Source organism: Hemitrygon akajei, chromosome 11 (genome assembly GCF_048418815.1).
Source record: "Hemitrygon akajei chromosome 11, sHemAka1.3, whole genome shotgun sequence".
Lineage (NCBI taxonomy): Eukaryota > Metazoa > Chordata > Chondrichthyes > Myliobatiformes > Dasyatidae > Hemitrygon > Hemitrygon akajei.
In genome coordinates, this window is record NC_133134.1 from 53,159,965 (window position 1) to 53,178,244 (window position 18,280).

Below are 18,280 nucleotides of genomic sequence, written 5' to 3' on the forward strand. Positions count from 1 at the left end.
AGGAAATCTGCAGATGCTGGAAATCTGAGAAACACACACAAAATGCTGGAGGAACTCAGCAGGCCAGGCAGCAGCAATGGAAAAGAGTACAGTCGACGTTTCAGGCTGATGTCTGAGTTCCTCCAGCATTTTGTGTCTGTTGCTAGGATTTGAACAATGAACACAGGGTCCTGGGGAGTGTTGTGCAACAGAAGAACCTTGGAGTACAAGTACATGGTTCCCTGAAAATGGAGTCACAGGTAGACAGGGAGGCAAAGGAGGCTTTTGGCATGCTGGAATTCATTAGACCATAACACCATAAGACATTGGAGCAGAATTAGACTATTTGGCCCATCGAGTCTGCTCTGCCATTCAATCACGGCTGATTTATTATACCTCTCAACCCCTTTCTTCTGCCTTCTCCCATAACTTTTGATGCCCTGATTGATCAAGAACTTATCAACCTCCGCTTGAATATACCCAACGACCTGGCCTCCACAGCTGTCTGTGGCAATGAATTCCACAGATTCACCACCGTCTAGCTAAAGAAATTCCAGATGACTACATTCACTTCTGCCCCCTGACATTCTCAAATTTCTGGCATACTTCTAGTGTCTTCCACGGTAAAAACTGATGCCAAATATTTATACAGTTCATCTCCATTACCACCTCCCCAGCGTCATTCCAGCATTTTAATCTCCACTCTCATTTCCCTTTTACTCTTTATATATCCGAAAAAGAAACTTCTGGTATCCTCTTTTATATTATTGACTTGCTTACCTTCATATTTCATCTTTTTTCTCCTTATGGCTTTTTAGTTGCCTTCTGTTGTTTTTTAAAAGGTTCCCAATCCTCTAACTTCCCACTAATTTTTGCTGTATTCTATGCCATCTCTTTAGCTTTTATGCTGTCTTCCTTGTCAGCCACCATTGCCTTATCGTCCCTTTAGAATACTTCATCTTCGGGATGATTTTTCCTGCGTCTGCTGAATTGCTCCTAGAAACACCAGATATTGCTGTTTTGCCATCATCCCTGCTAGTGTCCCCTTCCAATCAACTTTGCTACAAGATCACCTGCCTTATTCCATATACTGCGTGCATTCAAATATAACACCTTCAGTCTTGCATTTATCACCATTTATGGTTTTGGTCCTCTGTTGCACTTTGCTCATCCCACTGACTGAAATTTTGCCCTATCATCTGCCTGACCTTCCTCACAACATCACTACACATTGCCTCTGCTTGTATACCAACAGCCCGATCCCTCCACTTCAAATGCCCCTGCCAAATTAATTTAAGCAACTTCCCAACAGCGCTAGCAAACCAGCCTACAAGGATATTCACCCCCTTGGGTTCAGATCTAGAAATTTGAAAACCTGTCCCTGTAAACAATTCTTCAGCCATGCATCCATCTGCCAAATCATTATATTCCTACCCTCCCTGGTGTGTGGCTCAGGCATCAATCCTGAGATAACCACCCTGTAGGTCCTGCATTTCAGCTATCTGCCTAACACCCTATATTTTCTCTGCAGGACCTCCTCCCTTTTCCTACCTATGCTGTTGGTACCAATACCTACTCCAGAGGACTCAGCAGGACTCCAAAGGGTCTCGTCCCGAAACGTCGACTGTACTTTCTTTTCCGTAGCTGCTGCCTGGCCTGCTGAGTTCCTCCGGTGTTTTGTGTGTGTTGCTCGGATTTCCAACATCGGCAGATTTCCTCTTGTTTGTGGTTTATAAAATCCCATCCGGGCGTCTCTTTCACATCCACAGAATCTGCCTTCTGCTCCTCTAATTATGGAATCCCCCATCACTACTGCAGTCCTCTTTTCCCCTGTTCCCTTCTGAGCCAGACAGCCAGACTCAGTGCCAGAGATCTGGTCACTGCAGCTTCCATCTGGTAAGTTGACCCCTCCTACAGTATCCAAAAAGTTATACTTATTATTAAGGGGGCAGCTACAGGGGTAGTCTGCACTTGCTGCCTATTTCCTTTTCCTCTCCTGATAGTCACCCAGCTAGCTGCCTCCTGTAACTTAGGGGTGACTACATCTCCGTATCTCCTCTCTAGCACCTCCTCATTCTCCCCAATGAGCCAAAGGTCATCGAGTTGCGGCTCCTGATCCTTAACGTGGTCTCTAAGGAGCTGCAGCTCTGTGCACTTCGTGTGGATGTAGTCATCAGGGAAAGTGAAAGTGTCCCAGAATTCCCACATCTCACACCAAGGACATACCAATAGCTTTGGTCCCATTCTCAGTGCATTAGCTGTAACAGGGGAGAAAACGTACTAGAAAATTACTTAGAACCTCTGCCTGTTCTTGCCCAAACCTGTTGAGCCAAAGCAAGACCACTCTAACACAGCCCCGTTCCAACAATGGCTGCTCCGCTTACACCTCCTTTCTTTTTTTATTGGCCCTGCGCTGTTTGCAGCTCATCGAAAAAGAGCTGGAAAGCATCAGGGCTCTTTTTAAACCTCGCATTAGTCAGGCAATTAACATGAGATATGTGAGATACGAGCGGTAATGTTGTGGTTGAACAGGATGTTGGTGAGGCCACTTTTGGAGTGCTGTATTCCTTTTTGGTTGCCCTGCTATAGCTAAGATGGTTAAAAACTAGGGAAGAAAATGCAGAAGAGGTTTGCAAGGTTGTTGCCAGGACTCAGACACTGAGTCATAGGGAAAGGTTGGACAGGCTAGTGTTTATTCCTTAGTGTAGAAGACAGTGATGTGAGTTTATAAAGATTTAAGAGGAATTTGAGGAGTAATTTTTGTTCTCAAAGGGTACAGTATGTGGAATCTGCTGCCAGTGGAAATGATTCAGGCAGGTATGATCACAAACTTGAAAAGGCATTTCAAAAGCTACGTGGATTGGAAAGGTTTAGAAGGTTATAGGCCGAAATGCTGGCAAATGGAACTTAGCTTTTGTTCAGTACAACAACACACACAAAATGCTGGTGGAACACAGCAGGCCAGGCAGTATCTATAGGAAGAAGCACTGTCGACGTTTTGGGCTGAGACCCTTCGTCAGGACTAACCGAAAGGAAAGATAGTAAGAGATTTGAAAGTAGGAGGGGGAGGGGAAAATGCGAAATGATAGGAGAAGACCGGAGGGGGTGGGATGAAGCTGAGAGCCGGAAAGGTGATTGGCGAAAGTGATACAGAGCTGGAGAAGGGAAAGGATCATGGGATGGGAGGCCTAGGGAGAAAGAAAGGGGGGGAGCACCAGAGGGAGATGGAGAACAGGCAAACAACTAAATATGTCAGGGATGGGGTAAGAAGGGGAGGAGGGGCATTAACGGAAGTTAGAGAAGGCAATGTTCATGCCATCAGGTTGGAGGCTACCCAGCCGGTATATAAGTTGTTGTTCCTCCAACCTGAGTTTGGATTCATTTTGACAGTAGAGGAGGCCATGGATAGACATATCAGAATGGGAATGGGACGTGGAATTAAAATGTGTGACCACTGGGAGATCCTGTTTTTTCTGGCGGACAGAGCGTAGGTGTTCAGTGAAACGGACTCCCAGTCTGCGTCGGGTCTCCCCAATATATAAAAGGCCACACCGGGAGCACCGGACGCAGTATACCACACCAGCCGACTCACAGGTGAAGTGTCGCCTCACCTGGAAGGACTGGTAGCCTCCAACCTGATGGCATGAACATTGACTTCTCTAACTTCCGTTAATGCCCCTCCTCCCCTTCTTACCCCATCCCTGACATATTTAGTTGTTTGCCTGTTCTCCATCTCCCTCTGGTGCTTCCCCCCTTCCCCCCCTCCTTTCTTTCTCCTGAGGCCTCCCGTCCCATGATCCTTTCCCTTCTCCAGCTCAGTATCACTTTCACCAATCACCTTTCCGGCTCTTAGCTTCATCCCACCCCCTCCGGTCTTCTCCTATCATTTCGTATTTTCCCTTCCCCCTCATACTTTCAAATCTCTTACTATCTTTCCTTTCGGTTAGTCCAGACGAAGGGTCTTGGCCCGAAACGTCAACAGTGCTTCTCCCTATAGATGCTGCCTGGCCTGCTGTGTTCCACCAGCATTTTGTGTGTGTTGTTTCAATTTCCAGCATCTGCAGATTTCCTCGTTTTTGTTCAGTATAAACCAGCTGGGCTGAAGGGTGTGTATCTACATTGTATGACTCTGTGATTCTGTGACTAGAATAAACAGATTTTTTCAGTCAGTAAAGCAATAATATTTGATAGCTTCAGATTCAGTATCATGCCGTGTGGATGTGGGGGAGCTAAGGGTCGCCTAGAACTGTGCTGGATAGAGAGTCACTCCTCTCCTTCATTCAGAGTATTCAGCTTGTTAGGGACACTTAGCTCAGGTCACAAATCAGTCTTTAGCAGACCCGACTACGAGTGCTCCCTCTCCATAGCATAAGGTATTTTACTGGAATTTAAACAAAACTATCTTGTGACACGGCGTGCCCTGGTGAAAAGTCTCTCTATCTGCTGCAGGTGGAGAAATGGCAATACAGTCTGGTGCCAAATGTGTGTGGTCAGACCATTAATGGCCAGGACTGAAAGCTTTTCCTGACTGCTCTCTCTTGCTGTATACCGACTGAGATCCCTTGCAGTCTATCTGCTTGAAAAAATTTATTCTTTAGTTTAATCACCAGCCTTGACTAGTCCCCTATTAGTGAACTTGCACATGAAAACACAACTTTGGAGCAAGTGTATGTCACATGGCCTCTCAAACCTACACAGTTTTTAGTAATGCCATGGGTGATTTGATAGTGAACTTATCTTCATGTTCCATCCACCCACAGTAAACTTTTACCTCCTTGCTTAGCAAGTATTGATCTAGTTCTGTGTGAAAGATATTCAAAGACTGTTTCCACTGCTCTTTAAGGAATATTTCAGACACTCACAACCCTCTCTGAAAGAACAACCCTTATTTTTAAACAGTTACCACCAATTCTGGATTTTCCCACAAGAGGACACACCTCTGCATCCACCCTCTCCAGCCCCCTCGGATCTTATACAGCCAGTGGCCATTTTATTGGGTACCTCCTGTACCTAATAAAGTGGACACTGAGTGTGTGTTCATCATCTTCTGCTGTTGTAGTTTTTCCACTTCAAGAATCGACATGTTACGCTTTGAGAAGTGCTCTTCTGCACATCACTGTTGTAACGCATGGTTATTTGAGTTACTGTCAGCTTGAACCAGTCTGGCCACTCTCCTCTGACCTCTCTCATTAACAAGGCATTTTCACCCACAGAACTGTTGCTCGCTGGATGACTTTTGTTTTCTGTTGTGCCTGAAAATCCCAGGAAACCAACAGTTTCCAAGATTCCAAACCACCTCATCTGGCACCAACAGTCATTCCACAGTCAAAGTCGCTAAAATCACATTTCTTCCCCATTCTGATGCTTGGTCTGAGCAGCAACTGTACCTCTTGACCAAGTCTCCATGCTTTTATGCACTGAGTTACTGTCACATGATTGGCTGATTAGATATTTGTATTAACAAGCAGGTGTTCCTAATAAAGTGGTCAGTGTGTGTGTGTTTCTGTCAAGTACCTCTCTCTCTTCTAATCTCCGTGGATACAAGCCAAGTCCTGCTGAAGAGTCTCGGCCTGAACCATCGACTGTACTTTCTTCTATAGATGCTGCCTGGCCTACTGAGTTCCTCCAGCACTTTGTGTGTGTTACTCGGATTTCCAGCATCTGCAAATATTCTCTTGTTTCCCTCATAAGATAACTTGTTTTTTTTAATTGATTTTTTAATGCATTTTCTACAACACTACAAATAAAAAAAACCCCAAAACAAAGTAGAAAATTAGTACAGTGCAAGATAAACATACAATAGTAATATAATACAAAATAAGATAATTGAGAAAGCACCCAAATTGAAGTCATGTAAAGTTAGTATCCTCCCCAAGCCCCACAACAGAAAAAACTCCAGACCAACCAAAACGAAATGTAGAAAATATAAATCAGAACATTCAAACCCCCAAAACTGTAAATACACTTGAAAACAGAAGATAATAATGCCTACTACCAAAAAAAGCTGAAAGCAAGGGACTGAAAAAAAAACTTAATTTAAGAGGAAAGTTATGAAAATACTCAATAAAAGGTCCCCAGACCTTATGAAACTTTATATCTGAATTAAGAATTGAATAATGAATTTTTTCAAGGTCTAAACAGGACATAGTATCATTAAGCCATTGAGCATGCGTGGGCGGGGCAACATCTCTCCATCTAAGGAGGATTTGATGTCTAGCCAGGAGAGAAGCAAAAGATAATATTTGACATTTAGTTGAACTCAAGCGTATATCTGTCTCACCCAAGAAACCAAACAGAGCAATTAAAGGATTAGGTTCTAAGTGATGATTCAGAATACAGGATAAAGTTATAAAAACATCTTTCCAAAATTTCTCTAAACTAGGACAGGTCCAGTACATATGAATAAGAGAAGCCTCGCCACTTTTGCATTTATCACAAAGAGGATTAATATTAGGGTAAAATCGAGATAATTTAGATTTGGACATATGGGCCCTATGAACAATCTTAAACTGTAAAAGACAGTGGCGAGCACAAAGAGAGGTTGAATTAACCAATTTGAGAATCGAGTCCCAAATCTCATCAGATAAAGGGATATTTAAGTCATGCTCCCAAGCCATTCTAATTTTATTCACAGGGGCACGCCGTAAGGATACTAATTTATCATGGATAAATGATATTAAGCCTTTACCCAGTGGATTAATAGAAAGAAATAAATCCATAGCATTTTTCTCGGGCATTTCAGGGAAGAGATAACTTGTTTATCTGTCTATTTCAAAAATTAGTCTAGTTCACCTTCTGGCACTGCTTCTAATGCAATAACATGCTTCCTTTGGTAAAGTAAGCACCACTGCACGCTGTGTTGCCTCCATAGATCGGGGCATAAAAATTAAAGTTGGGAAGTAATGTTAAACTTTACAAAACACTGGCTATGCTGTGCTTGAAGTAATGTGAGCATTTCTGGTTGCCGCATGATAAAGAAAGATGGGTTTACACTGCCAATCACACTCTGTAAGCTTTCCTAATTACCTTTGGCACTTTACAGACAAGCCTTTTTATGAATAATGAACTGGGAAACACCGATTGTTCCTCATCTCAGACCACTTTGATAAAGTGCTTCTTTTTATGTTTCCAAGTGAAATGGCTAGTGTCTCACATTACATTCTGTGCTCTCTCATTTAACCTGCTCATATCCCCCTTGTAGCCTCCCTATGCTCTCTGCATAATTCACCTTAATATCATCAACAAATTTATCAGCCAAACCTTCATCCAGACTATTTCTATAAATTGTATAAACTGAGTTGCCAGCGTCATTCTCTGCAGCACATCACTCTTAACGTCTTGCCTTATTCTCCTCACTTTGCCCCAGGACACGATTGGTCGGGAGAAGGTAGCAGGAAACATCTGCTTTCTTTTCCTTTTATTTATCAAGATGTGACTTTCATTGTTCAATTTCCTGTCATAGTTGTTAGTATACCAGGCTGAATATAGTTCTCTATCTCCAACACCTTACCCTACCCCCATGTTATAGAACGTTATGGCTATGAAAACTAAGCAGTTATTGTGGGTGAGAAATTGTAAGGTGTGCTGTGCAAAGATTCAGAAGAGTAATGACGGAGTCCGGGTAGAAGGAGGGCACCTCATCTTTGTTAACCTTTTCCTCCTAGAGCTGCACGGTTTGGACAGCCTCCATTTGGAATAGGAGGGCAGCAGAGGGAACGGAGAGAGATGGAGCAATGGGCAAGGGTCTGAGGGGTGAGGCAGGGGAGGGATGGAGGAAACCAAGTCCATTGCTAAGCAAGCGGTTAGAGAGAAGCAGAGGGATGAGGGACAGAAGAAACTAATGAGGGATGGTGAGGGGATTGAGTGACCAGTGAGGGACTGGAAAGGGGCAAGGATGTGGAGGTGAGGGATAAGATTATTTCAATTTCTTTTACTTCCTACACAATGAATTCCCTAACACAGTTTTTACTAGCTAGAGAAGGAAATAACTAAAGGGACTTCCCCTTCAATCAGAGCAGAGACCCGAGTTCCTTACTCCCTCAACACTTTTTCATATTAAAGTGCTTCTGCCAGCTGCTCGCCCAGTTATCCACATTGGGTTGAATCTTTGTGAATCTGGCTAGTTTCCATGCCAGAGTTAACCTCAGACATTAACGTTGATGCCTCATGGCATTGATCTAAGAAAGTTAGGAGCAAGCACAGTCTACAAGTGAAACAACATAGGAAGAAGACTCAGGAATGGGAGGGCAATGCTCAGACTAGAAGATGCAAGAACAACCGTGTATTAGCAAACACATTTTGACAAAACTAGAAAAGCAGATATCAGGACAGACGATCAAGACGTGCACATGGTTTTTAATAAGTATATTAAACTAGTTTCCAATGTAATATCCTTCACTTTGCAATATCCTAAACTCTCCAATGTTTAAGCTTTAAGGTTCAAGGTTCAAGGAACATTTATTATCAGAGTATGTTGCAGTATCCAACACTGAGATTCGTCTTTTCCCGATAGTCACAAAACCAAGAAAAGCGTGGAAGCCATTCAAAGTAAAACATCAACCCCCCGTGTAAAAAAGAAATCAAATTGTGCAAATTTCAACAAGAACATCAACCCCCTACCCCTCCCATGAGCAATTATTCTCAATCAAATTTACTCACCTGGTTTTAGTGTTATAGATACATCTCAGAAACTGGCTCTTCAGACCATCAAGTCTGTACTGACATCAAGCAACCACGTGGGTGGTTGATGGTTTTCATATCCCTTTGTCCAGCAGGTCCTGGCCCTGAACTGAAGAGGCCCATGACTCTCCCTTGAAGATATTTTTGATGCCCATAGCCCAAATCTTTTTCATGGCTGATTGACTGATATCTCCAGATACCTCTGTGTTCCACCTTCTAAAACAAGGCCAACTATTCATTTGCTTTTCTGTAGAATCAGCATAGAAGTTCACCAGAATATAATCGCTGCTGATTTTTATTGTAAACGTAATTCACTACTGTACATCACAGTGACTGACAACAAATTGTACTTGTCGCTTGTTAAGCCATTCCCTTCCCTGGACCAGTACACACCACACCTTCACCTGGCCTCATGCACACCAAGCACATGTGTGCGTGTAAACTTGCAGCACCACCTGTAAGCCTTTGGCAATGACACCGTATTCAGATAGTTCTCCATTCCTTACTCTATTTTATAGCCTGTTTCGACCTCATTTCCCCTGTAGGATGTAAAGGTGAAAAAGGTGGTGAACGATATCCGACATTTGGTCATTCAGAAATCTGAACTGGAGCCAGACTCGGAGTATAGAGTTCGAGTTCGTGGAAAGCCCAGCACAAAATATCAGGGAACCTGGAGCATGTGGAGTGCAGAACTAAAGTGGAAAACAGATCCTGGCAAGTATATTGTTACTAGAACATTTTTGGGAGATTATTTGACAGGTTTTTCTCTTTGAGTATCTTGCATCCCTGTATCTCCCCTCCTCTTTCTGAGTTGCTTTCTCTTAGTATTTACCCCTCTTGCCCCATTGCCTTCCTCTTGCTCTCTCATCCCCTTTGACTTCTTGTTTCTGTGTTGTACCTTCCTGGAACTGTAGAGAGAACTCTAACATACTGCCCTAGAAGTGTTGGTCAGAGAGAACTCCAGCATACTACCTTGAAAGTATTTGATGGGACAATGAGAGAATTCAATGAGGTACTCGATATGTAACTTGCTTTGTAGCTCACCTAGGAGAGTTTGACAGGGCAGTATGAAGGAAGATTAACCCTCTCAACACAGCAGACTTGATGGGACAGTGCAAGGGAAGATTCACTTGGAGGTAGGACACAGTGGGTTTAGCCACGGATTCAGAGAGGAGGGTACAATCCTGTCTTGCACTGTCAGTGTGGAGTTTGCACGTTCTCCCTGTGACCATGTGGGTTTCCTCCATGTTTGTCCAGGGGTGGCACAGTAGTGTAATGGTGAGTGCAATCTCTTTACAGTGCCAGCAATCATCAATTGGGATTCAATTCCCGCCGCTGTGTCTGTGAGGAGTTTGTACTTTCTCCCTGTGACCGTGTGGGTTTCCTCTGGGTGCTCTGGTTTCCTCCCACAGTCTGTCAAAAAGCCATGGGTCAGATAAGAAGTGTGCCCAGCCCCTTAGTGTGGTAACTTTGATATGATGTCCTGCAAGAAGTCCAGCGTGTAAAGAGAGGTCAGATGTGCAGACGCTGATTGGCACAGCAATTGCTAATAGGACCATTGGATAGCTGTCGGGCAATAAGATCATGGCCGCTATGGATGAGAAAGAGGCCATATGGGAGTGGGAGAGAGATCCCACAATCGCTAAGGGCTGTGCATATCCTGTGCATATCCTGGAATCCTGGTTATCAGGGCCCACCCTCTGTAGAGGTGGTTTGTACTCTCAGGAATGCAATACTGAGAGAAAATTTGTGTCCTTCCAAGATATGTCTCAGAGACACTACACCCTGCAGAGTGTAGACCTTCAGAGAATGGTGTATCTTATGTGGAGATTTAAGTTCTGAAGTCAAGGTACCATTCACTGCTGAGGCTGAAGCAAGTCATCAGGCTAGTGGGAGCAGGGGTTCACTAACCTTCGTGTTATAATCAGCTTCAGTATCACCAAAGACCCTAGCAACGTTCTACGGGTGAACCATGGAGAACATTCTGATGGGTTACATCACCATTTGCTATAGAGGCACCAATGCCTACGATCAGAAAAGACGTCAGCCAGGCCCATCATGGGTACAAGCCTCTCCACCAGTGTGACATTTTCAGAAGGTGAAGTAGTGTCCTTCATTAAAGGCCGTCACCATCCGGGACATGCCCTCTTCTCAATACTACCGTCTACCGTCTGGGAGAAGGTACAGCAGCCTGAAGGATCATTGTGAGAGTTGTTACGAACATGGGGTGTCAGTCAAAGCCTGCTTGTGCCCAAGGGAAGTAAGGTTCCTGTTTTAGAAGCAGCTTCTTCTCCTTTGCCATCAGATTTCTGAATGGTCTATGAATCCTTGAACACGATATTACTATTCCTTTTTCACACTGTTTATCTAGCAACAGCAACCCTCCCAGCCAGAATATTAACTAGCAAGAGAAAGCCTGCAGATGCTGGAAATCCGAGCAACACACACACACAATGCTGGAAGAACTCAGCAGGCCAGGCAACATCTATGGGCAAGAGTACAGTCGCTGCTTCAAGCTGAAATTCTTCGGCAGGACTGTTCAAGTATTTATCTACCTGTTTATCTGTTTATCGTAACTTCTCATAATTCGTTATGCTTGTACTGAACTGCTGGCACAAAACAACAAGTTCCTCAACTAACTTCAGTGACAATAAACCTGAATTCTGATCCTGGTGCTAGTCTGGCAGGGGGATGGGATTCAGAGCACCAGATCGATCAGGAAGTGAAGGATTGAAAAGAATGTTGATGTCATGACCAGTTAGGAAAAGTAATAGAGACCAAGGGCCAGTCAGGTTGAAGTGTGTGCATTTTAAAGCTGTGAGTAAGGGTGATAAACGTGGATCCACACATGGAACTATGATGTTGTGGCCGTAACAGACTCTTGGTTAAGAGATGTAGAGGAATGGATGCTTAACGTTCCAGGTTCTTGATGTTTTGGAAAGGCTAAAGAAGGAGGTAAAAGTGGTGGGGGGTATTGCACTATTAAACAGGGACTACATGGGTAGAACTCAAAAATAAGCTATGAAGGTGATTGGTAAGTTCGTGGCCTAGGGCAGAAGGAGATGAGTTATACAGCTCTCGTTACAAACACATGTAGTTCAACTCTTTGAGTGATTATGCAGAAAGTTTGAAGTTAATAACTCATCTCCTTCTACCTTAGGCCACGAACTTATCAATCACCCCTGATGAGTTATTAACTTCAAACTTTCTGCATAATCACTCAAAGAGTTGAACTGCATGGGCATGTAATGAGAGCTGTATAACTCTTCTCCTTCTACCTTAGGCCACGAACTTATCAATCACCCCTGCTGTGGACAGTTCCTGGAGGTCCAAGATCCGTTTGCTTTACGGCCGCTGGACTAAGTATGTAAATGTAGGAGGGGCTATGTTGAAAGATAAATGCGCTAGGTTTTCTAAAATTGACTCCTTCTACCTTAGACCACGAACTTATCAATCACCCCTCGTAAATGCAATCACACTGACGGCCAATAGCCACTAGGACATCAAGGAACAGATATCCAGGCAGGTTAGGGAAAGGTGTAAAAACAGCAGGGTGACTTCAATTTCCCTAATAAAGACTGGGGCCTCCTTACTGCAAGGGCTTTGGACAGGGCAGAATTTGTTATGTGCTTCCAGGAGGGTTGTTTAAATCAACATGAAGATAGTTCAACAAGAAGTGGGCCTATACCGGACCTGGTGTTGGGTAATGAGAATGGCCAGGTAACTGATCTTTCAGTAGGTGAACCACTGGAGAACCTCTGATTCCAACTCCTTAAGTCTTAAACTAACTAGATAAGGATAAGTCTGGAGCTTGCTCCTTAAATTGGAGCAGGGAAAATGATGAGAGTATCAGGCAGAAACTAGATGAAACAGCTGTTTTTCGGCAAGTCTACATGTGGCTTGTGGAAGATGTGGAGAATTCTTTGAGGAGATGACAAGGATTGATAAAGGGGATGCAGTGGATGTTGTATATTTGGATTTTCAGAAGGCCTTTGACAAAGTGCCACACAGGAGGCTGTTTACCAAGTTGAGAGCCCATGGTATTACAGGAAAGTTACTGACATGGTTAGAGCATTGGCTGATTGGTAGGAGGCAGCAAGTGGGAATAAAAGAATCCTTTTCCAGTTGGCTTCCAGTGACTAGTGGTGTTTGGCAGGTGTCGGTGTTGGGACCACTTCTTCTTATGCTGTATATAAATGAATTAGATGATGGAATAGATGGCTTTGTTGCCAAGTTTGCAGATGATACTAAGACTGGTGGAGGTGCAGGTAGTGCTGAGGAAACAGGTAGGATGCAGAAGGACTTAGGCAGATTAAGAGAATGGGCAAGAGAGTGGCAAATGAAATACAATGTTGGAAAATGCATGGTCATGCACTTTAGTAGTAGAAATAAATGTGCCTGACTATTTTCTAAATGGGGAGAAAATCCAGGAATCTGAAATGCAGACGGACTTGTGAGTATTTGTGCAGACCACCCTGAAGGTTAACTTGTGGGTTGAGTCGGTGGTGAGGAAGGTAAATGTCATGTTAGCATTCATTTCAAGAGGTCTGGAATACAAGAACAAGGATGTGATGCTGAGGCTTTATAAGGCACTGGTGAGGCCTCACCTTGAGTATTGTGAACAGTTTTGGGCTCCTCATCTTAGAAAAGATGTGCTGGCATTGGAGAGGGTCCAGAGGAGGTTCACAAGGATGATTCTAGGAATGAAAGGGTTATCATATCTGTACTTGCTGGAATTCAGAAGGATGAGGGGGGATCTCATTGAAACCTTTTGAATGTAGAAAGGCCTAGACAGAGTAAATATGGAAAGGAGGTTTCCCATGGTGGGAGAGTCTAGGACAAGAGGGCACAGCCTCAGGATAGAGGGGTACCCTTTCAAAACAGAGATGCGGAGAAATTTATTTTGCTAGAGGGTGGTGAATTTGTGGAATTTGTTGCCACATGCAGTTATGGAGGCCATGTTGCTGGGTGTATTTAAGGCAGAGATTGATGGGTTCTTGATTGGACATGCCATCAAAGGTTATGGGGAGAAGGCCGGGAACTGAAGCTGAGGAGATTAAAAAAAAAGATCTTTCATGATTGAATAGCGGAGCAGACTCGATGGGCCAGATGGTCTAATTCTGCTCCTATGTCATATGGTCTTAAGGACAGAGTACAGGACAGGTATCCAGTCAGAATGAAGGACAAGGTAAGGGAACTTTGGGTGTCGAGAGAGGTGGTAAATTTAATCAGAAGGAAAAGGAAGGATGTGTAAGTTTTAGAAAATTAAAATAAAACTTAACTCTTGAGGATTATAAAGAAGCCAGAAAACAGCTCATTAGGAGAGGTAGGAGGGGATATAAAAATATTTGATAAGTGGGATTATAGAAAATCCCAAGACATTGTATACATACAGTAGATCAAGTGCAATCGGGTAACTAGACAGTGGGTAGGACCTCTCAAGGATAAAGGAGGGGACATGTGCTTGGAGGTAGAGAATATGGGTGATATCCTAAAAGAGTACTTCACATCAGTACTTACCTAGGAGAATAGGACGATCAGTGTGGAGTGTGCTAATATGCTAGTGCATTTTGAGGTAAAGAAGAAGGTTGGGTTGGGACTCTTAAAGAATATTAAGGTGTATAAGTTGCCAGGGCCTGATGGGATACACCCCAGGTTAGGGAGAGAGGTAAAAGATGAGATTTCTGTGGCTTTGACCAATCTCTTCTTGTCATCTCTAGACAAGGTGCTAAAGCACAGGCAAATAGCTAACGTTCTTCCATTATCCAGGAAAGGAAATAAGGATAATCCTGGAAACTATAGACTAGTGAGTTTCACATCAATGGTAGGGAAGTTACTAGAAAGAATGCTTAGAGATCAGATTTACAAACATTTGGAAAATTGTGGTCTAATTAGGGACAGTCAGCATGGCTTTATGTAGGTCAAATCGAGCTTTACTAACTTGATTGTCTTTTGGTGAGGCAACGAAGATGATTGATGCAAGTAGAGCTACAGCAGTTGCCTACATGGATTTTAGTAAGGCGCTTGACAAGTTCCCTCATGGGAGGCTCCAAAAGTCTAAGATGCATGGGACCCACAGTGAATTGGCTGTTTGGATTCAGAAAGAAGACAGAGGATAGTGACTGATAGGACTTTTTCTGGTTGGGGGTTTATTTTTAATGGTGTTCCACAGCGATCAATACCGGGACAGCTGTTTAATGACCTGGATGAAAATGTAGATGGGTGGGTTAGTAAGTTTGCAGATAATATGAAGATTGATGGTGTTATGGATAGCGTAGAAGGCAGGCAAAGGATATGGCGGGATAACGATTAGTCGCAGATATGGGTGAAAAAATGGCAGAATTTACCCTGGCCAAATATGAAGAGTATAAGACAATCAGATTATAAGGCCATATGAGTGACTAAAAGTGACAGTACACTGTTACTGACTGGATCCACACGGAGCTGATATGCAGAAGGATCGTGGGGTCCAAGTTTATTGCTTGGGGTCAGTTCAGGAGCCCGATGGTTGTAGGTTTAGATGATGGTGCGTTTCGTCACAGCAGCTTCTCTGGGATCAACCAAAGATGTTATTGTCCTTTCTAAAACATTTTTTCTGAGCACAAGACCTTGCTTGACATTAGGAACTTAAAGTACTGCAGGTCTACCCCGTCAGCGAGTTGCTCATTGGTGGAGAAACTGAAGGAGCTGGACCTGGTGTGGATGGTGTGGCCTCCTGCGTCAGAGAGGCGTCAGTGCACGAAGACGGTGTGCAGTCTAACAGCAAGTGATCATCGTAGTTGCTTTCCTTGTAATCGCAAGACTCTATTGGACGTTGTTAATGTGGAATGCTGCAAGTCCGGTTCAATGATGTATTGGCGGATGGCAGGGGCAGATGGCGGGGCAGTTGTGTGGCTTCAGTTGCATTGAGGACTAGGCCTCAAGCCACGGTGTTGCCTGTTTACTGCTGCCCAGGAGAGAGGTGTCAAAGTCGGTTCGCTCCACCGGAGGCGGTGTGGCTTGGTGTCCAAGGTGGCACTGGTGCTGCCCCCTGCTGTTCGCTCAGCAAAAGACAAGCTGTATTGTATTCAGCTGCAGGTTTCTGCAACATCTATGGACTCAGATTCTTGGACTATATTTTTTTTGTGTGGTTGTAGTTTACTGATATCCTATATGTGCTTGCTATCTTGTATGTGCTTTGTGCTGTGTATGACTGTTGGTACTGTGGTTTGCACCTTGGTCCTGGAGTAATGTAAATTTGGTTCAGCTGTATTGCTAGGTACTCATGTATGGTTGAGTGACAATTAAAGTGAACAATCTCCCTGAAAATGGCTACACAGGTTGACAGGGGGTAAAGAAGGCACATGGCATATTTGCTTTTATTATGAAAAAGGATTGAGTTCAGAATTCAGGAAGTTATGTTGCAGCTTAATAAAACTCTACATATGGAGTATTGCATTGGTAGCTCCCTTAGAGAAGGGTATCAAGGCTTCGGGGATGGTACAGAAAAGGCTTCCCAGGATGCTGCCGGGATTAGTGGTGTGTACTATAAGGAGGGTTTGGACAAACTTGGGTTGTTTCTTTCTAGAGTGGAAGAGGCTATGGGCAGATCTGATGGAGTTTTGTCAGATGATGAGCGACATCGGTAGATGGGAGAGCCAGCCAATACCTTTATCCCAAGGTTGAAATGTCCAGACCCAGAGAGCATGCATTTAAAATGGGAGATTTCAAACTCCGTACCCCGCTAAACTTCGAGTGTTTTATGACAACGGGACGCGGTTGTACCAGACAGTGGAAGAGGTGACTACAGACATGAAGGCCAGAGGGTTGCCCGTCAGCGTGACCAAAACGAGGGAAAGCCTGACTCAGGAATTATCCCGCTCCGCTTGGGAAATAATGCGAGAATCGAGAAGGCAGGAGACGGGAGGAGGCCGAGAGAAATATATCAGGAAGAGACCGGGAGTTTCCCAAAGACAGTCCTCACCCCCTTCAGAAGAGCCATTAGGTTCAGCTAACTTTAAAAATGTTGAGAAGCTAAATGGAAGCAAAAGTACACGGTGATGGATCATTGAAATTAGAATAAAACTTAATCGATCTACTCCCTGAACAAATAAGAACCAAGAAACACAAATAATAACAAAAATGGCAATGAACGTGTGATTACAAGGCTGAGGTCTCTAGTAGATGACCCTGCATTGAGCTAGAGGAAATGTTTAGCTGTGGGGGATAACCCCTCCTATTTGTGAGTTGAGGGCCCCCATTGCGGTATTCATAAAAGTCAGTGAACAAATCCATTACACAGAAAAGATTTCCCTGTGTACTCCTCATATATATATATATATATATACATACATACACACACACACACACATATATATACATACACACACACATATATATACATACATACACACACACCCACACATACACACACACATATATATACATACATACACACACACACACACATATATATACATACACACACATATATATATTCTCATTTTGGTGGGGAAAAGGAGACGTGTGGGACTTGCCTTTTACACAGAGAGTGGAGGATGCCTGGAAGGCAATATCTTGTGGGGGGGGGGGGGAGTGATGGGGATAATCTTAGATAGGTATATGAATAAGAAAATCTTAGATAGGTATATGAATTGCAGGAAATGAAATTAAATAGACATTGTGTAGACAGGAGTGATTAGTTTAGTTGGACATTTGATTACTAAGTTGGCTAGTAACTTGCAAAAATGTCATCTGCTTTTCTCAGCTCCTCGGTCTCCGTTGCATCTGCTCTCAGGATGAGGCTTTTCATTCCAGAACAACTGGGATGTCTTCCTTCTTCAAAGAAAGGGTCTTCCCTTTCTCCACCATCAACTCTGCCCTCACCTGTATCTCTTCCACTTTGCACACGTCTGCCCTCACTCCATCCTCCCACCACCCGAACAGGAATCGGCTCCTCTTGTCCTCACCTACCACACCACCAGCCTCCGCATCCAGCACGTAATTCTCCATAACTTCTACCATCTCCAATGGGATCCCACCACTGAGCACATCTTTCTCTCCCCCCCATCCTCCACTTTCCTCTTTCCATAGGGATCGCTCCCTATGCAACTCCCCTGTCTACTCGTCCCTCCCCACTGATCTCCCTCCTGGCACTTACCCTTGAACGTGGAACAAGTATCACACCTGCCCCTACACCTCCTCCCTCACTACAACTGGGGTAGCAAACAGTCTTTCCAAGTGAGGTGACACTTCACCTGTGAGTCTGTTGGGGGTCATATACTGTGCCCGGTGCTCCCGGTGTGATCTCCTGTATATCGGTGAGACCTGACGCAGATTGGGAGACCGCTTCGCCGAGCACCTTCGCTCCATCGGCCACTGAAGGCGGGATCTCCTGGCAGCCACCCATTTCAATTCTACTCGCTATTCCCATTCCGACATGCCAGTCCTGCCAGCACGAGGCCATCTTCATGCTGAAAGAGAAACACTCTATATCCGTCTGCGCAGTCTCCATCTTGATGGCACGAACATCTCCCATCAGCTTCCCCCCTTCTCCAGCCCATTGTCTCTCTCACTAATCAACTTCCCAGCTCTTCATTTCACCCCCTCCCTTATCATCCACCACCTTCTGCTTCCCCCCCCC

General features: G+C 44.1%; 1 protein-coding gene across 1 annotated transcript in view; it reads left to right on the forward strand.

Annotated features, from left to right (window-relative positions):
* Positions 1-18,280, forward strand: part of il21r.2 (interleukin 21 receptor, tandem duplicate 2) — a 58,481-nt gene that overhangs the window by 23,966 nt on the left and 16,235 nt on the right. Inside the window, exon 6 of the mRNA XM_073059907.1 lies at positions 9,204-9,372. Within this exon, the coding sequence (XP_072916008.1) occupies positions 9,204-9,372 (169 nt within the window). The remainder of the gene's footprint in view (positions 1-9,203; positions 9,373-18,280) is intronic.